Raw genomic sequence first — 21465 nt, 5'->3', positions numbered from 1 at the left:
TCAGTTGGATACAAACCTGGAGGCCAGCAGCTAGAGGAAAAAGGGCATGTTTAATTCAATGGAAAATGAAGAAAAGCGGGAAAGCTATGTAGCCGTATCAGCTGAGCTGTGCCTCCATCAAGCTGTACATGATAGTGTAGGCTTTGGTTAGGGAATAGCCTGCATGACATTTCACTCTCCTCAGATTTGTCTCATGTTGGATTTTGGTCTGACCACGTCTCTCTTTCCTTCTCTCTTTCCCCTCTCTAGATTGTGAAATCCTACCTATCATTTCAAGGCTTTGGTTGTAGTTTGTGTGTGTGTGTGGCTGTTTGTGTGGGTGACGGTGACAGTGTAACAGAGAGCTAAGCTTTGCAGCCTCACCCTAGGGGCACTGGCCTGTAAAATATGTCCCTGTAACCCTGGAACCATGAAACCATGACAGTCATCACTTATTCAAGCGCTGCAGGAAGGTTTCCGAAAGAAATCCAGGTTCGAGAACATCTCCCTGCTTCTGGGAATGCTCTAGAACCCCTGTCTGGGATTCTGGAACCTCAGACTATGCTCCTTTCCTCACTAGGATCCGGGGAGGTCATAGGCCAAAAATGGATGGAACTGAGGAAAGAAGAGAGAGGCGTAAAGGAGAGAAAAAGGAGACCAGCATGGAGCAGACGAGTCAACAGAGAGAAGATGAATAGAAACAGATGTGAGGAGCAGCGTGACTTAAGGAATAAATGCCAAAAGGAAAACCAAATATTTTTGACAAAATGTGTGAAAGGCGATAACAAGAACAGCATGAATATCTCTGGGAATCTGTTACAAGGTGAAGTCAAGCACAGGGAGAAAATGCTGGAGGAAAGGCAGACGTGGCCTGCTTGTGTTCCAGTTCACTTGAAAAGCATTCCCAAAGGAGACCTAAAGAGAGGGAAAAACATTATGACAAGGATGAAGCCACATCGCATCTTCCTCTGGATAACTCTCCTCCTCTACAGCATGTGTGCGACACCTGCATCATCACAGGTAAGAATGGCTGTCAAGGGCCCCTTTTTTCAAATATTCCAACATTATCCCTAACAATGTACTCTGTACGACTCATGTAATGACTATTAAGCAGGCCTTTTCAAAGCAGAGAGTTAGCATGAAATAGAAAACCTGCACTTGTTGGTAATAACATGAAAGCTGGCTCTGCTCTGCTAAAGTGTCCAGTATTCAACAGCAGACATGATTTTGTCATAGCAGAAAAATAAAAGTGATACAATTTTACTAATTAGGGATCAGTAACAAAAATGTCTTCTTAGTGTTAATGGTGAGTCAGTGTGCACAATACCAGTGCACTGGATCATCTTAATGGATACATATCATAATTTTTTTAAAGATGCATTTTATTTATGGACATTTTGTGTTGTTATAAATACATTTGACAAAAACAAAAAATCACAGAAAATCAAATACAAAATACCAAAAACAACAACAGGAGAAAAAAAGACAAACTGCCCCCAAAATATGAAACAAGAAACAAAAGTGAATGTGCCCATGTCAGTCCAGTGGAAAGTTATGTATGTGAATCAAATGAAGGTCGTGTGAAGCGTCCATCAGTCCCAGGCTGTACTCAGCTGAGCAAGGCATGAGACAACCAAAGAGCAAAGACCAGCATGCATCCAACAATGCAGCTCACGGTGAGAAAGTGAATTAAGATACAATACAAAACTTTCCGACACAGTCAGTTACCAGTTTGACTTTTCTCCTTCCTTATATATCATTGAAAAAGACCCAGATATCAAGAAAGTTTGGATGAGAGTCAGGCAAAGATTACCTGATTTCTTCAGGATACAGGCAAGAGATTTTGTCATTTAAACAATTTTTAAAACAAAGAGGGGAGGTTGATGTCCAGTCTTTCCATGTAATTCTCTTTGCAACCATATCAAACCTCAGGGGTTGTTGTAAAGTAGAGGGAAGGGTCAGAGAATGGTTGGAGCAACCCAATATCAAAGTAAGACTGTCAGAAGTAAAGCCTCTGTTAGAAATAAATAGTAAAGATAGTACTGTAAAGATGAAAAATGCCATTACAGAAACTTTAAGTTTAGGAACAGATAAGATGCTCCATCACCCAACCTTAAGTTATTACATGTAGCAGACATAGAGGGAAAAGTCTGTTTGATTTAGTCTGATTAATGCTATTCTTAATTATGTTATTTACACATTTTCATTTCCTGCTACAGAAAGTTATTAATTGTCTTCTACAGAAATGGCTTGTAGGTTCCACTGAATAGAAACTATAAGCTTGTAGTTATGGTTCAACTGTTTTTCATTGAAGTAGAATGGAAAAATGACAATACAGACGCCAAAAATGCAAACTTTTGATCTTTCGTCATTTGTAGTTTGGTTCCTAGTTCTGTTTTTCTTTTTCTTTTGGTCTAATCACGATAAATATTTACTGATATTCATGCGTGAAGGTCTTACCCAGGGCCCTATCTCACTTTTGCGCCCTCCCAGAGGTGACTGTGTGATGGACTTGCACTGTTTCACCATCAGATGGCTGTTTCTGCAGGGGGGCAGTTTTGGGAAAGTTTGATGAGCTTTCGGGCATGTTAGGCCCTCAAAACAGACCTTGAAGTGGTGAAAAGTACAGAAACAATAGGGCTCTCTCCGACCCTAGGTAGATGCTCGGGCCCTAAAAACATCACAAGAGAGGAGCGAGAGTTTGGGAAACTCCAAGTTAGTCTCTGCTCGGGCTAATGGATCAGATGGCACCTCAGCGATTTTACCCTGATATCTCTACAAAATAAGTTTCCTTGCGTGGTCAGTTGTGGACCAGAATTGTTCATTTATCAGACTAAAGAAGCTAAGAGGAAAGATGTGGACTTGCCACTTAGCCTTATGAATTTTGTTGCTTAAACCTGGCATACACTGTAGGATTTCAGCAGATTTAGACATAAATTTGTAGTTGCAAGACTCACCTGGAAGTCTGGGAGACATGGAGTCGGACCATGTGTCGTTTATTGTGCAGTGTACCAGGGGACACGTTGGCCGACCATGTCCCCAACCACAGCCAACCATCTGATCCTGACTGGTCAGATGGTTTTTTCGCATGTTCAATATTTTTTTCTTAAATCACCATGAAAACAGCTGAAATGCCACTTTAATGTGTCTTCCTTGTAATAAAGGAAATAAACAAGCATGAATTAGACCTACCCACAGACCTCCCACTGATATTTATTATTTAGCAAATAGATGTGCTTGCTGGCAATGCTTTTTATGTGTGAGTGGGGAGAGAGATAGAGTGAGAGAGAAAAAGTGTGTTTGTGAGAGAGAGAGAAGATATGACTACACGATTTCAACCTCAGAGTTTTTCAAAAGAAAGTTCAACGATGTTTGTCACAGTCCATCCCGAATTCACAGTGTGAGCCCTCTAGTCGTGCACGACCATTGGACCCATGATGATCGTGTGTTTAAATGATTCAGTCGAACAGTGTGAGCTGACTTTCCACTATGACTGTTATAGAGATGGCTTGAAATTGTATAATGTATTCCCGGGTTTAGTCAGTCTTCCTACCACAGTAATCTCTTTTAAAAGCCGACAACATGCCTCACTTCTGTAAACATAAAAGCCAATGTTTAGTGCTAAACTGCCAATATGTTCAGATTTTTTGAAACACTTTGTAAATTCAGAGCACTCTACTGGTCATGAATACTACAAGAGGGGGAGAGTACAGCGTACACAACCGTATTCACGACAGAATGTCTGACAACCAACATTAGCAATTCTAGAGCCCAGTACATTTATTTTATTTTCAAGACTTGACTAGACTGAAATAGAAATGTACAGTGATTGTTATTTGATTAAAAAGGGCTCAAAAGCCCTAGGATCAATAGAATTATAATCCTTGTTAAACCATCTTCTTTCTCAGGGAAATTTCCCACAAATGGAGAACATTGCTGCCTTCAAACCCGTGTCCACATCTCCGGCTTGTTCCACCTGTGGGGTTCCAGAGCGGAGCAGCTACTGTCAGTCACCGTCATCCCACACTGAACTGATGAACTGTTATCAAGCCTTCTGTGTCCAGGACTGCCCCTATAGATCCTCCACACCTCCCTATGCTCCACTGCTGCTTCCTGCACACAGGTAGATCAAGTTTGTAGTGATGATAGTTACTTGTTTATGAGGGCTATGTAAATATTTTTTAACTTGAACCTTTTTCCACCAGGGGTACCTGTGTAGTCGAAGACAGTCATGACCCACGTCCTGGGGTTGAGATCGGAACCACTACTAGGTCTGAAGGGGTTTCTGGCAGGTCCAGTAGCGTGCTGTTTCAACAAATCCGAGGTGGATGTCTGGTCTCTCCTCCATCACAGAGACTTGGAGCATTAGGTTCCCTTACCTTGGCTTTGTGGATAAAACCAAGTTCTCCTGGAGAAATGTGAGTTTGATTTTCTGATTCAGTATTTACTTGGAGATTATGGGGCAAAATGCTAATTTAACTTCTCTTAACTAAGGCTGTCTTCTTTCTAAGCTATAGGCAAAACACTTTATTCTTTTGTTTACACCATTTGAAAAATGTCTAAAAGAAGCACACATAAGCGTAACTCTAACTTCTAATGTGTTTATGTATGGGACATTGATAAGAACAGGCTAAAGAACCTCAGTAATAGAAAAAAAATCAAATATGCATTATGAGGAAAATTTTTCATGTACTTCTCACTGCTACCTTGATGTACAATCAAATGTCTGATCTGATGTGATACATTATACATCTTCAATATTGAAAACAAAGTGAAAGTCCTGTGATATGGATCTTATAACAAAGAGTCCCCAGGTCAGGTCTGGTCTGGTCAGTATCACTATCAGGAGATGTTGCCAAAAATCCACCGCCATGTTGTCTTTGAGTGGCAGGGAATGAGAGTGCTGGTGTGTTACATCCAGGCTTTCAGTGGTGCAGAGTTACACTCTCAGATATCAGATTACAATCACAAGCACACTCTCAAACATACAAGCAGCACAAGAAGCATAGGCACACAAACAGATCACTTGCTTGTACTTGCAACCCTATCTCCATCCTTGTGTAGCACTTACAGCTGAATGCTCCAACATCTTCAGGTGCTCTGTCATGTCACAAAAAATAGACAAAATCCCTGTGAGGTTGTTCTTACAACAGGCATTGTGAGGCAACAAAGATAACTAGAAATACTTGAAGATAACACTTTGGAAAATCAGCAAAATAGTTTATTTCTGTTAGCATTTTTTGTCACAACTTCAGTGTTTAAAGGTGTTCTATATGGTGCAATGGTTGGACAAATCTAACGTTTCGTTTTTGTTTTAAACATGAATTCTAGGGAGGCACAATATTATCAGTATGATATCGGTAGCAGCAGATATGAAAACTGCTGCAGATAATTACAACTGATATTTTGGCTATAAAATCTGCCCATGCTAGCTGAAACTATTGGCCTCATGAACAAATAATTTGGTGGATTTTGAGGCTGGACCAACATACTTAATTCAGCTGTAGTATTTTTCTTTATTCATCTTGATTCTTTACATCTTAAAGTGTGTTTTAAGGACTAGAATTTGTTAATTTGTTCATCCTCAAACAAAAAATTGTGTGTGAAGGACTGAAGCTTTAGGTCTGAACTACATTTAAGTATCGATATCGGTATCTGCTAAAATTATTTTTTTGATATTGGCATATCGGATATCTGCAAATTCTATTTGATTTGTTGATCTAGGAAACTTGAATAAGGATGGCTCAACCTCTGAAGTTCTCAAAGTGGCAGCAGCTGCAAGTGCCACTAGCATCAGCGGAGATGATGCTACTTTGCCTCCACATGAAACGCCGAGTCCATAGTTATGTTTACAGACTGATAAACCCTCAGCCATGTCTTTAAGTCAAGGAGAGGCAAGCAGCTTCACCAAATCAGAAGTTTGATGGTCATCAAAACCTCAGTCTCTTATCACCTCTGCTTACTGTCTGTAAGAGAAGCTAACGCTTTCGTGAACACTTTAAGATTAAGATATAACAGATATTAAAGTGCTATTTGTGCTTGAGGCACTGTACATTTTGATGCATTTCAGGACTTTTTGTCTTTTTCTGACCGTCCGGAACAAAACAAGGCCTGTGTTCTGTGACCTCGGGGTTGATGTGTTGTTTCTTGTTGTCTATAGCTGCAAACTGAGGGGTGGCAAAACTCCCTCTTGCTTAGAGTGGGCCTGATTGTGTTTTATTATAGAATGATTTATTGCTTGTGTCTGTTGCAAAATACATAAGACAAGCAACTTAAAAGATAATTGCATATGCAATCACTGTTGGGGGTAAAAAAATCACAAGATTATTTTCCTAAATGGTTTGTACTGACATGGGGTACAGTGATCCACACTGGACAGGTCTGGTGCTGGAATTTTTTTTTCACAACTTTGGCATTTTATGGCATTTTTTTAAGGAAAAAAAATCTCCTTATATTTTTGCTATCTACCAATCATTCATTCTATAAAATGCAGTCCATGTAATTTAATACTCCTTATAACTAAATTATTGTACAGAGGGACAATTGCAAAAGGAAAAAAATCTTCTGTGAATAACATTGTTTTTTCTTCACTTAGCTTGATTTTGGCTCCATTATACATCTTTTCATGTTAAAATTGCACTGCTTGAGAACTCCTCACAGTCGTAGAATACAAAGAATGCCATTTTGTTCTCTGCATAATTAAGAAAAAATGTTCTAAATATGGACATTGTTTAGTGGACAAAAATACCTAAATAATTACGTATTCTGTGTAAAAATGAGGGCTGAATGATTTTGGAAAATAATCTAATTGCGAATTTTTTCCCAAATATTGCAATTTCAATTTGATATACAAATATTTTTTAAGTTCCTAGGCTTATGTATTTTTCAATGAACAAGCAATAAATTTATCTTTATTATAAAATACACAATATTTGGTAGACTAACCCAAGGCTGAACAATTTTGAAAATCTAATTGTGATCATTTTGACTTCTTCAATTTAATATGAATTGTTATATCAAAGTGAATGATGACTATATCTTTCTCATTTTAATAAGAAAAAATATACAAAAAGGAGAGTTTGCAAATTATTCTACAAAATATTGATACAGTAATTAAATTTCTGAATGATATGTAGAGCAAGGGCCTGACATTCACACCTGCCAACCTGCATGGATTTCAGCCGTGGCAGGCACCACAGTTACTCCAACTAGCTGCTTTGGCAGGTTAAATTTATCAGTCAAACCTATGCTTCACTCTACCTGTGCTTAGCTGTTAGCACCAGTGTTTTTGAAATAGCTTATCTGGGATTAATCAGATTTGCAAGTAAATCCCCAATATAACCGCAAAGTGGCTAAGCCAGGGCACAGATGCAGGGGCTTTCATCTCACATTTATGAGTCAATTGTGTTTTTTCAAAGTTGGACGAGGGAAAAATGCTTGAAATTTGGAAGTAGAGTGTTCATTTGCATTTCAAAAGACTGTAAATCTAGTTAATTTTAGTGGCCATAGCCAACCTTAATAATATGAAATTTTACTTCCCAACAATATAATCATGGCTAGAGAAATTTAGTCTGGCTAGTAACTGTGGAAAACCTCTAGCCACAGTGGCTAGTCGGCAAAAAAGTTAATGTCAAGCCCTTTGTGGAGTATAACATCTCTGCATCAAAAAAGGTAATGTACAGGTATTTTTAAAGCACATTTCAGGTTAAAGAAATATTGCCCCTCCTGCAATTTGAAAATTGTGGTAGGACATATTGTGATTTAATCTCGATTTTGATTAATGGTCCAGCCCTTGTAAAAATATTCATTTTTAGCTAAGTGTAATTTTCCAATTTTATGTGTAATTTTACTGCATTTTCTAAATGTCTAACTCTTGAAATTACAACATCATCATGTTTTGATATCTTTTTTTTAAATAGCAACTTTTGAGAATCTGTTTTATGATTTTTTTGTGTGTTTTTTGAGGTTTTATATGTAATACAGTGAGTTACAGTGAAGAAAACAGTCTTCATTCCATAAAGTTGAGGTTTTGCTGAGACAATGATAGCAAACATGGTTAACTGTTTATGAATGGTTTATATTGTGAAAAGAAAAGTATTGAGAACATAGTGAATAAAGCCTGTGGACTTCTAAGGGTTAAATCCTTATCTGACTTAAATAGCACTACATAGGTCAGATTCCACACTGCCTTCAAACGTATTTTTCATAAATGGATTACCAGTCTACCTGTTATCCTAACCCTTACCCTCTTTACAAACTGTGATGATTAGAGTGGTGCTTGGTTACAAAAAAATCTGGCAGTAACTTGCTATAAAAATAACTACAGTTTAAAATGCTTTGACATGGTTGGCTTTTTGGAAAAAAGAGAGAAGAAATGACTTAGTGAGAAACCAAAATAATCCCTTTAAATTATACAAATCTTTTAATTGTGGTATTGCTGGACTTCTATGTGATGAAGTTTATCAGCATTCAAATATTTCACAATGAGCTGAAAAGATAAAAATATCTAAAATCTTTGAAGTGGGGACAAAACTAAAGAGAGACCCAGAGCCACACTAGGCAGACTTTATTTGTATTCTCATAACTGAGTGGAAGTTCATTTTAAATGTTTGTATCAGTAAAGTAAAACTCTGAGAGGGAGTACAGACAGAGATCATATCACTCCTTTTTCACTTTTATACTGTGATTTTGTTTGTGAGGTTGTGTGTCGGGGGACTGAGATGACAGACCGTTCTTGTTGTCTTGGTCTACGGAACATGACACCTGTAGGGCTGAATGGAGGTAACATCTCTCCCCGACTCTCTCTCCCTCTTTCTGTCCCTGTCGTTGGCTATCAGTCTTTTGTTGTAGAGACGATCATGGCTGCCATCAAAGCAGCCAGATGAAAGGAGGTCTCTATCCTCACCTCTGTCCATCTCTCCTCGCCCCTCTCTTTTTGTCTCTCCCTCTCTCTGTGATTTTACATCCCTCCCTCCTCAGAACAATGAACAGAGCCTGCCACCTGTTCATTCAAACTGCAGTTTTTACTCCACCATAGCTTCAGTTCTACAAACTGTCAATACAGTTAGTTTATATTAATTGTGGAGTCCATTTTCATGGACATTTATTTTAGTTTCGTTTAGTTACACTTCCTCTACATGGATGACATATTGCATGAAATGCATGAAAGACTGGACCAGCCTAAAAAATTTTCAAAAATCTAAACAGGTAATGACAAATCAGAGACTCACACACGATGGAAGATGTTTAATGATTAATCAGTTTTGTTCTCGTGGTGAACATGATCAAAACAAACTTAGCACACTTATAGTTCCTTTCAAAAATAACCAAAGTTTCACCTCTAGATCCTGAAAACTTAAAAATCTTTCATAGTTAAACATCATTTTGAAGTAAACGAAAAACAGGGCAAAGAATTATAGCCATGACTGTTTTCTGAAAACTTTCTACTTAGAAATCAAGGAGCTAAAGACTAATATTATGATGCTAATATTATCTGCTTTGGCAGATTTTCAACACAACACATTATAATGCTACATCATCTAAGATCCTGTCATTCATCCCTGCCTCACATCACAAGAAACCCCAGTAAGATAGTCTTTACAAACCAACAAAAGTTTGGAGTTTGTTTCCTATAATCGGGAGGGAGAGGGAATCAAGCCCAATAATAACATCAATGGTAATCTGCAGACATATTTCAAATCAAGTCTTCATCTACAAAATCAAAACTTTACACACTTTTATCTCATGAAGTTTTTGGCCCATATATCAGTATAATTTAGTTATTTTATTAAGACATATTCTGTTCATCTGTTTTGGCTTTAACTGTCTTACCTCTTTCTTTCCTATTTTTTCCTTTTCTTCCCCCTTCAGAAACTCACTTATGTTAAAGCGCAGACATAAACGAATACCCAGTGCGATCTTTTTCATCATACATACATCTAAAATGATTTATGGGGTGTACAGCTCTTGGTTCGTAAAAGCCATGATTTCCCATAAAATGTCAGTGATGGTGGTTAATATGACACGTGGTGTCTGCAGCCAGTGTCGCAGCTGAAGGCTAACAGTCATGTAAAATATTGATATTCCATGTATAAATGTCAGAATGAGAGACTGGAGGAGCAGGTCTCCATGAGTTTCACAGTTGCTTCTTTCCCTTACTTTTATTTTAGCTACACAATGTATTTATATGTATGTCAGAATTTTAAATGGTCTGTGTAACTGTCTGCTGAAGTAATTGTGTTTTTTATTGGGTGTGTTTGTGTCTTTGTTTTCTCCAGGATGTTGCTGGAAAAGAGTTCAAGGGAGCAGTTGATTTTTTCTGTGACACTGTCGGGTCAGGCTGTCGTCCTGCGATATGGTCAGGCCAGCAGTCAGACTCCTCTGGCAGTCAGCTTCAGGACAGAGGGGAGGCTCACACTGGAGAGGTGGACTCACCTTGTTCTACAGGTAAGAAATCTCTGAATTGGGATCCTGGTTTTGGGATATGACTGTCATGTTAAACATACTATTATGAGTCACTATGAGGAAGAAAAATAATGTAAGCTTCTGTGCATTCATAGGTTTATAGTGCATTTAAGTTAATTAAATTGCTTTGCGTGAAAAGCATTATCAGGTTTGTGTTTACAGATGTCACACAGGTATGAAAACAAAAAGGGCCTTATTGTAGACCTGGTGCAAAGCATCTTGGCATGCATGGCAGGTGTCTTTCATACCTTTACTCACTTTTGCTTGCTACCTGAGTTGTCATTTGTACATCAAGAGTCCACATTCTTTAAATAGTGAATTAACCTGTGTTTCTGTTAGTGCTGGGGTTTGTCTTTGCCTTTCAATTGAAGAGTGGTCAGGTAGAAAGCTGGTGCTTTCCCATCATTAGGATGCGAAAAAACCTGCACCTTAGAACACCTTAAGCCTTCTCTAAAGTTTGTGGTGCAGTATATTCCTGCTATGTGGAGGATCCAAAACTTTTTAAGGGGCAGCTAGACTTGTTTGAGGTTCTTTTTACATACAGAATACCTACTCTGAAGTTTAAAATTTGTACATTTGCTGTTGAATTCAAATCATGTTTTTAATGAGACAGAGTAATGAGAGACAGCATGCATCTAGAGCATGAAAAAGCACATGCACTCGGGGTGTAGATGGCCCAATGGTTTAAGGTGCATCCCATGTACACTGGTGGTATGTATTCGAGTCTGTGACACCATTTCTAGCATTTCAATCCCCCTTTTTCTCATCCCTATTTCTGATTCTATCCACTGACTTCTTCTGTCAATAAAGACATAAAAATATATCTGAAAAAAGCACAGAAACTTACATGCTATCATGCAACACAGAGTTGTATTTATAAAAAATTATATAATAATTTAAAGTGCCACCAATAAAATTGCTCTGAGATATAAATAGACATACTAGTGTTTTCTGTAAATGCATTACAATAAAGTTAAGATTTCCAGGACAGAAAACAATAAAATAATTGTTTACACCCTACTTTTATTTGATGTTGTGCTCACAGAAGATGAATTAACGTAGTGTATCTGTAATTTTATATGATTGATTAAGTAACACTTCAGCGTACAATGCAGAAGTGCTTTCTGTATCTTTTTGATTTTTTCTGATGTTGTGAGACTGCTTTTGTGTAATATACCTTTAATATTTGCATGAACATTATCAGGGTTTCCTCTGGGATTTTTTTAAATTGTGGGGGAAGGCTTTGCCTATACACTACAGACAGGAAGTAGAAACTCCAGTGTTCGTTTTTCAAAATTAAGTTACTTGCAGCAGTGTCACATTTCATGATAACAGTTTCAAACTCTTACTACGGTACGTAAATGTGCGCATATAGACTTTATGTTTATATGGATCCATTCATACAATATAATTTACATTTTTAACATCTGAAAAAAAAGATCATTATTCTGAAGGCATGGCGGCTTTTATTTTGGTGTGGCGGTGCGCCACAATCAATTACATGCAGCTGAAACCCTGATCATTCATACTTTGTCTTGTGTGCGTTCTTTGTTTTCAGAGTCACAATTGCAGGAGAGAGGTTAAATAAGTCAACCAAGATTTGGTCTGTTTTAGAAAAAATAATGAATTCTGCTATGTAGATATATATGATTCAATTTGCAGGCACACCTGGCTGCCAAAAGGATTAGAGCTGACACTGGTTTAAATCAAGATACGCCCAAAACACATTACTAAAGAATCAAGCAACTTAATACAACCTCTGTGCTTCTTATTGCACCCAGATTGTAGACTGTGTAAATAACAAAATGTAGACAGCACACCCACATGTTTTAGACAGCACCCTTCATGCTATCAAAATAGGGCCCAATGTCTGTTTTTTTAATCACAAACTGTCTCTTTATCCTCTTTTCTGTTTTGTGTTTCTCTTTCATTCTCAGTCCATCTTAATCTTTCCCTCCCAACAAGCTGGTGGTAATTATAGGGAAGAACATCTGTTTTGGCACAGCTGCTGGGGCAAGGGGCACACTCATTTGATCAGACACCTACACAGACAATATTTCAAAAACCTGGAAGTCCTATGGAAAACTGCAAACCTTCTGAAACCCAAGTAATTTTACATGTTATCTGTTGTCTATGGTTGACATACACACAGGATGTTTTTTTTTGTTTGGTTGTTATTTTTGCTTACTTTATTATGTGTTATCAAAATATCTTCTTGCTTTGTCTGCTTAGATCTTTGAGGAGACTCAGAAAAACAGGAAAGTTATTTATTGGTGAGGGATTGTACTGGGATGTTGTGTTCCGTTTAAAAAACCCTAAACATATGAAACTTGGTCTGTGTAAGCTTGGTATCAATGTTTCAGGAATGAAAGATGAATTTTGTTACCAGCTGTTATGTCGTAGTTGTTTTGCTACTCTGGCTTGAACAGTTGGCTATATTGCTCAACACTGCCCCCATGATCACTGGTGGTATTGCAACATTCGGTCCTTATCAGGGGTGTGAATCTGTCCTTCTCAAAACAATTCGATTCAAATCTCGATTCACAGACTGCGATTCCATTCACTGACAATTAATCAAAATACAGAACGATTCGGTCCAATCCTATTTGATTCTGTTCAGTCTGATTCGATCCGGTACAATCTGATTATTATAGAACTTTATTTTATTATTATAGAATCAGACTAAATGCCAGGCCTCCTGTACTAACATTTTGAAATTATGTTAAGAAAGTTTTCATCACACCCACTTGCCCAGGTGTCTTACTTTGACATTAAATTGGGAGATAAATATTAAAATGAGGTTTTACTGGTACGTGTTCATCCTTCTGTACTTGTAACTTCCTTAGCTTATTAATCCCAGTAACAGTACAAACAAACTGACCGCCGACGTCAAGATTGGTTAACTGATCCATATCGGATTATCTTTACACCACTAGTCCTTGTCTGTGAGCTTCTAGAGAACCTGCAGAAACATGGACAATAAGAAGGCAGGGTACTAACAGAAAGCTTTGACTGTATCTGTATGGGTTTGAGCCTTTATGGAGGCTGATGCTGACAGAGACAAAGCTAATGCCTTGTAGGTTTTTTTTTTTTTTTTTTTTTGCTTAAACTGTTGTGCTGGTGTGGCTTGGAGGTGTGTTTTTGTGCATTCTTGTGAATCAGACTGCCTTTTGTTTAATGGTGTGGTGATGTGATCTGCTTTGACCATTCACAAGAATAACATAATCATCCTTGACACTCAAACACCATTCGCATACTCACATTTTCATGCATGCACACACACTTATCTCCTCACTCTATCACTCATACACTTACATATGCACACACTTAAAGTTCAGCAGTAATTTGTAGCAGACTTGTCAGCCACAATACAGACATTACCCTATGCAGGAGCTGGATAATTTAGGCTCCTTTAATTCATACACAGCACACACTCACACCAGTCATCTGTCGGTTTGAAAAGATCAAAAAAACAAAAAAGACAGTCAAAAGGAATACGTCTTTCCGAGTGCCAGGAGCAATTCACACACACTGACACACACACCCAGGCACAAATGTACACACGCACAGTGCCAGGAGCAAGATGCTGCAGGGATGCTGGTGCTCCCTAGGTAGTTGTCTTATCTGATTATGGTAACGATGTCAAGAGTAGCGGAGGAAAAGGTAGCCTCGGGGAGGGAGGGACTGAGAGGAGGATGGATGAGTGAAGTGAGGGAGCTGAGTGTGGTGAAGTGATGTTACCTAGTCAGTTTATTGCTGGAATCACTGTCCTGCTAATTTCTGCAGAATTTATAATCAATCTGTGATGTAAGGTAACACTTAACTCAGGATGCAAAGTGTATTAGGATATTGGGCTTAAGGTACAAAAACACAATGATTTCTAATATATGAAAAAATAGGATAAAAGTTTTCTATATCTGCATTGATTTTAAACTGTGTTGAGAAGTATTACATCCCCGTCTGCAACTGCTTTGATAAAGGGAGAGATAAGTACACCTGGTGTTCTGGTGGCTGCTGTCGAAGTGTCATTAACTGGCTCTCTTGGTGTGTTCTGAGTATCTCATGGTTCCCTGATTGCACAAGGACTACAAGAAGGCTTGGTCAGAAATTTAGGGAGAATAATGAGCTGCATATATTGTCTCCACTGCAGTGAGGAAACAGTGAGAAGTGTTTCATTGCATTTGCATGCTTCCGTTAAACAGTTTTTATAATCCATTTTTAAGACATTTTGTGAATGTTCTTATAAAGGTTTTAAACTTTAAGCAGTTTTATTCATTTTCATTGTAAAGGGAAAATCCAAAGCATGTATAAAAGCTGAGTGGTGAAATAGTATTTTAAGTCTGGTAGAAAATCCAGAAGTAGGTGTCAGTCCCCTGCAGAGTTGTCAGCATGGGATGTTGTAATTATTTACTTCAGTATAATATTTCTAAAGGTCAGAGAACTATGTTACCAAAATATTTGTACAATTTCAACATTACTGTTCTCTTTTTACTTTTGCCATTGTTTGGTTAGTATATGACTGATGGTCTGTTCTTTTTAAAGCTTCTGAAAGTCAGGAATTCCAAGATGCACGGGGTATACATCATCCTGGGCGTCCCCTAAATCAGGATTTCAACTCAGAGAAACTAGTAACTCTGACTTAAAAACCTGTTTCTGGAACCCAGTCAACTTGGATTTGATATGATTCCCAACTCCAACATCCAATAGATGTTGGTTGGATGCCATGTCTTATCTGGGTAGAAAGTGGTAGAAAAATTATTACTTTGTCTTTATTTACCTCTCACCTCCTCAAAGTTTGACACAGGCAATGTTTTACAAGGATTAAACATGAGTGTATTACACTAAATATTTAGGACAACCTGTACTTTTAATTGTACTCTGAGCTGAACAGAAAACATTGTTGATTAGTATTTGTTGCTTTCTAACCAAAAAGCAAAACTGTGGAGCTTCTCTCCATCCCACCTCCACCCTCACAAAGATTTTTAGACTACATGAAAATAAGTTTGTTATTGTAAATTCAGAGATGCATGACCTGTGGTCAATGCAGAAACCTTTTGGTGCATGTTTCAGTATACCATGTGTACTTTTCTGAATGCACATTCTGTATATCTGTGTGTGTAAGTGTTTGTGATTGTGTCCGTATGTGTGAAGGTGAGGCAAGGTTGTTGTGTAGGGGTGAAGTGGACACCTCTACGGTAGCCCTTCTGCCTGCTGGCACAGGAGGCAAAAGGGCAAAAGACTGGCATCAATTACATAGTGAGAGAAAAATGAGTGTATGTGTGGTGGACTGGGTTTTTTTTTGTCTTTAAATTCACTTATTTATTTATTTGTCATGCCAGTGAGTGGTTAGTCAGGCCTTATGGTGAGAGCAAGGCACTATTGGGAGTTGTGTTAGGGTTCTTATCCCTACTGGAGGGGTGTATAAGTGTTTAAAGGGCTGCAGGGTGCTTTGAAGGGGGCCCTGCATTTGAAGGCATACAGACTTTAGTCCATATGACTTGTTTGGCTACATTTTGGCTGCCATTTTTGTGCAATGCATTATGGGAAGATGAGTCGTCTTGGTGCAAGGTTCTTCTTTTTACATCTTTTGGACTGTTCTCACTTCAGTCTACATGACAGTTTATCTTCAATTTTCTCTGAACTAAAACTACACTTGGGTTTAGAATTAAAAAAGTTTTAAGGTTGAACCTTCCACAGGAAGGTTAGCGATGCCGTATGGCTGCATTGTTCTTCCTCCAATGGAGTCTCATCCTCATTATCTTTAATGTTATAAACTCAAGTGCAGTTTTAGCAAAGAGGACATTGAAAAAGTTACTGTAATGTAGACTGAAGTGAAAACAGTCCAAAAGATGTGGGAAGGAGAACAAGGCAGCCAATGAAATCACTACACCAGAATGGCAGCCTACTGGTGATTTGTTGAGACAACATGTCTTGATATGCAGGGTTCCTTTAAAAAAAAGATCCAACAAAGACACTATAAATACTTTGAATTTAACCTTTCTACCCTGTTAACATCTACACCAAAGATGTAACATTGCATAGGTTAGAAATAGGGATGCACATAATTATAAGCATGGCATCGGAATTGGCAGATATTTACTATCTATTAGCTAATTTATTGTAATGGCAGATATGAACATTTTGGCCAGTATTTACATCTAATGTATTGGCTGAAAAAAATTGCCTTCTTTGAAGGTAGATGTCCATTTGTACTTACTTTTATTAGTTTGTGGAATTTTAGGTGGAAACAAAAGACCTTTAAATTCGTCTTTTTCTTTGTTCATGCCTACTTCTTAAATATTGAAGTGTTCTCTAAGGACAGATGTTGGTTTCTTTGTTTATCCTTAAACTTCAATGTGTAATTTTAAGCACTGAAGTATGAGGCCTTTACTATGAATATACATATATATGCATATTGATATCGGCTAAAATAGATTTATAAATATAGCCATGTGGGATATTGGCAATAATCTGATGTCATGCTTCCCTAGTCAGAAACTTTGTCATCATTTGATTGCCATAAGAACTAAATTATGAATATCAAATCTGATGGGAGAAATACACACTGACCTGAGACTAAGACCAGAAACTGATCAGTATATTGTCTTCCTATACAACCAAATCTGACAGCAATATCCAAGATTTTCAGGCAGATGTAAAAGTCCTCCAACAAACAACTAAATCAGTGGTCTGAAATGGTTAATCAATCCTCCTATGTTAGTGTGTAAAGCACTATATTCCTCTAAACTGTTAAGAGATGTCACAACCAACTTAACAGGTTTAGATTTGTTTCAGAGTTGGGCTCACACTACAGTTTTATCACAATTTCTTTTTTTTTTTTTTTTAAAGATTCTCAAGGCATAAGATTACAGTCAGTTCATAAATGAATTGAATTCCTTTGTTTAAATTCTCTGTCAATAAAATGCAAAAAAAAAAAAAGAAAAGAAAAATGGGAGTACTGCTTTAATTTTTTGAGGTTTTATGGTTACTGATGAACAAATGCAGTTTCTGCTTCACAGTTTAGAAAATAACAATTGAAATGACTTACACGTGTAACTTTTTAATAAATTATTTAAATTGTATCTTGAGGTATCATTACATCCTTAACATGTATACTAAAGTTTGTGAATGGATCGTTTATCAATCATGTTGTAATTCAGACTGGTCGCAGAGTGAGAGAGAGATAGAGAGAGGTATAATGCTAAGGTGTAAACAGTGCCTAAACTTTGTCTCTCAGTTCTATTTCTGCATGCCTCCTTGCCTCTCTTGCTGTGTGGAGCTGTCTGTGTTCCTCCATCCTTGTGTGTAATCATGAACATCTCAGAATGAAAAAGATGTTAGAGACTTATGGTCCTTATTAAAAGCTTGGTGTGTCATCTTGTATATGTCCCTTCTCTCTCTTTTTCTCTCTTTATCTTTTGCTCCTGCTTTCTTTTACTATGATTTCCTCTCTCTCTTCCCCTCTCTTTCTCTCTCGTCCATTCTCTCATTCTCTGCCACATCTATCTCTCATTCCCTTCCCCTTTCATTGTCTCTCCCCCTCCACCTTCTTTGCCCTTCCCTCTTTCCCTCTCATTTTCCTTAACACACACACTCTCTCTCTCCCCCTCTCCATCTCCCTGGGGACAATTTTCTTTTCTTAAATAAACTGTCATAGCTAGTGTTAAAATATGGGCCTTACACAGGGTGAGCGCGGCAAGGCAAAGGCATGGGGCCCTAGGCTGGTATAAAACATGGATAATATGCTGTGAGAGGTAATTGTATCTTTTAGCGCTGAGATGAGTAGAACAAATGTGTCTCCTCTCCATCCTCTCTCTCTCCCTCTCTTTATTCCTTTTCTCCTCTCCTCCTCTTCCTATCACTTCCTTGACACACTGCAGCCGTGCTAATATGATAGAGGGAATATTGGCTGTACATCAGAGCTGCAGTTCATTGTGGGTAAGGACAAGTATGTAAGAGGCAGGGGAGTAAAGGGGATGGGAGAGGCCTTCAGGCTGAATAAGAAGAGAAGGAGAGATAACAGGAGAGGGTGAAAGAGAGAGAGGGAAAGGTGATGCAAAACAGTGAAGAGATGGACATGCAAAAAATCATGTCCTGTTTTTTGCTTTTACTTACTGGGAATGACATACTGAGGACAGCAAAATCTTATATATATCTAGCTAATATGATAATAGAGAAGTGGACCCTACATCTGTTTAAGAGTTCAAGCCTTTCATGAATATTTTATACACACACCAGACCTAAACTCCTAGACCTCTCCTGTCCGAAGGAACACATAATGCTATATGATAAATGTCTCACGTGCACACTAATAATTGGGGAGAACAGTTTTGTCACTATTGATAATCCAGTTTTGATTGGGCTTTAGCTGAATCTCATCATTACCTGTTTTTCTCTTATGTTTTGCAGAATCAGTGGAATTGAATGGAAAGGTTTTATGTAGGGCTGTCACTAATAATGCAATAATCATAATTAACCAAGGTCCACAGTTAGAGCACAGGTAATTTTTATTTGAATTAATCTCAAATAAGTCTGGGCAAGTAAGTGAAAATAAGATTCAATCACAATACGTCCTACTGCAGTTTCAGATACCAGGAGATTGACATTTTCTTTAACCTGAAATGTGTATCAAGATACCAGTTCTAAACAAATGTTTGCTGCAGTGTGTTGCTCTACACATCGTGCAAACACTGAAGTGCCAATATATATTTTTACAATAGTTTACAGATGAAACACATTTCAAGGAAAAAAATCTACACAACATTAATGAGATAAACACATAGAAAGATAAAAGGCCAGAGTTAAAGTTCTTCAGTTGTTATGAATCGATAAAGTCATGGTAAATGGTTAGTGAACTTGAGCTTGAATGGTGCCTTTCTAGTTATCTCACTACACCAGAAGTCACACTTAGCCATTCTCACTCTTTCACACACTGATGGCAAAGGCTGCTGTAGAGTTTATACATCACTGAAGTGGGAGAAATTTGGGGTTAAGTGACACATCGCTATGTGAAAAAGAACAGGAGATGGGCATCAAATCCATGACCTTACGACCAAGACAATGAACTCCACCACTGACCACAGCCACCCCAGTCCACTGAAGATATTGCATAGTTTTAGTCATTTCTGTGTGGAAAATGTACTTAGGGTGCTGTGAGAGACTACAATATGGCTGTTTAGTTTTGATAGTTGATTTAGAGTGAGAACAGAACAGGAGAAAATAACTGTTCACAAGTCTGGTAGTCAGGATATTTAGTGACCTCTAGCAACTGCTGAAGAGAAGAAGTCTAGACACATGGTGTCCAAGGTGAGAGCAGTTTTTTTTCAGTGATCCTAGCTTTGACTTCTGTTGCACCAGGTAATGTTTGACAAATATCTTCAGCCAACCTTAGAATTACTCAAGAACTACTTTGGAGCATATTTTTCTGTATTTCTTCCATTTTCAACTTTTCTTAAAATCTGTTGTGGTGCCCCAGTTGCACTTTCCCTCCTAACAGCAATCTCCATCTTATTTGTTTCTTCTTTTCCATTCCAGCCTTCTTTCCTGCTTTTATTGTGTTTTACTTTTGGTAGACAGGAAATAAAGGGATTAGAGAGAGGTTGATCTTGAAAAGATTGTGATATTGTATGATCCCTCAACTCTGGTCGCCAAGATACTCTCATTTCTTTAAAATAGTTGCTGTATCACTCTCATTCCCCATATTTGTTTCATTCATCACTGAAGATTTTTTCCTATAAACTTCCAATGATTTCATTAGCCAACAGCCCTATATTGCTTTGCTTTATGGATTTCTCAATTGTCCCTTTCTATGAGTTTGAGCATTTGTGGCTTTCTATCATTTAGCAAACTCATTCCCATTATCTCTGACTTTATTTAAAACTATTTTTAGTTGCCTCCCTCCTTAAGCCTCTTGGACAGATGTTGTATATGAAAAGAAATGAGACAGGTAATAAAATGGTTAGCAGTTTTTGAACCATAAATTGTAGCCAAGTACTTTTTTGTCTCTTCACACAGGCCACTGTTCTGTTCTAATGACGCTATCCACACCATGGTAGCCTTTACAGAAGCTTTACTTGCAAGCCTAAAACTTGGGTGACTTTCCAGGTTATTGAAAGATTAAATCCACAACAGAAAGTCAGACATTGAAAATCTTTCCAGCCAGTTTTTAAACTATTTTTCAATAGTTTTTGCCTCTAGCTGCACATACTAACTGTGTATCCCACAATGATTTGCAACAGGCTAAGCCAACCAATGTCAGGCTGTATGGTCACATCATGCTTTCTCAAACAGAACAACAATTACAGTGTAGCTGCAGACAGAAACTGCTTTGTAAAATGGCTCAAATAGCGCTAATACAAAAAACTGCAATTACTTTTTTATGCAAATATGTCAGTATTCAGAAAATTTTTTTGTCACATAACCTTTTTTTTGTTTTTGGTCCTGAAGAGATGGGAGAACAAGTTTGTGCACAAAAAGTGTTAGTCATTATGTTTACTTTGTGTCACACATAAACATCTTTAAATTACATGTCTGTTTAATTTTTCTTTTTTCTTTATAGTCCCATAACTTTTATTAAATTCAAGCACACACATTCTTAAATCCTACCCTGACATGCCAGATGGATGTGTTTCACACATCCATCTGGGAAACCTTCGATATTCAGCCTTTGAAAAAAAAAACTCAGAGGGTGATTGGATGAACATTCTGTCTGTCACATCTTTCCGGGCCAATCAGAGCAACAAAACACGTGATGTCGGCAACCGAGGTGCGCCTGCGCAACTACAGAGGAATAAACTCCATAAAGAACTGCATAACGCAAACCATGGCGACTGAAGACATGTCAGTGCACGACTTTTGTTGTTTTTGAAAAGAAAACAACTCACTGCTGCTCTTTGTTCTTCTTTTAACGAACAAATGTCAAGTTCTGATAAAACTGGCACTTTAGCAGCACCCACGCAAATGTCTTCTGCCATAATTGCACCGGCCTCTTGTTGCTGCTTGCTTACGTCACCACTTCGCCGT

At 37.9% G+C, this 21465-nt stretch overlaps 1 protein-coding gene across 1 annotated transcript in view; it reads left to right on the top strand.

Moving 5' to 3' along the window:
- The first annotated feature begins 417 nt into the window (after positions 1-417).
- The window catches only part of ush2a (Usher syndrome 2A (autosomal recessive, mild)), a 300866-nt gene continuing 279818 nt past the window's right edge, over positions 418-21465 (top strand). Inside the window, exons 1-4 of the mRNA XM_041790781.1 lie at positions 418-999; positions 3888-4102; positions 4185-4397; positions 10257-10425. Coding sequence (XP_041646715.1) covers positions 418-999; positions 3888-4102; positions 4185-4397; positions 10257-10425 — 1179 coding nt within the window. The remainder of the gene's footprint in view (positions 1000-3887; positions 4103-4184; positions 4398-10256; positions 10426-21465) is intronic.

Source organism: Cheilinus undulatus, linkage group 1 (assembly GCF_018320785.1).
Source record: "Cheilinus undulatus linkage group 1, ASM1832078v1, whole genome shotgun sequence".
Lineage (NCBI taxonomy): Eukaryota > Metazoa > Chordata > Actinopteri > Labriformes > Labridae > Cheilinus > Cheilinus undulatus.
The sequence above is the reverse complement of the archived record's forward strand: the minus strand, read 5'-3'. Positions and strand labels throughout refer to the sequence as shown.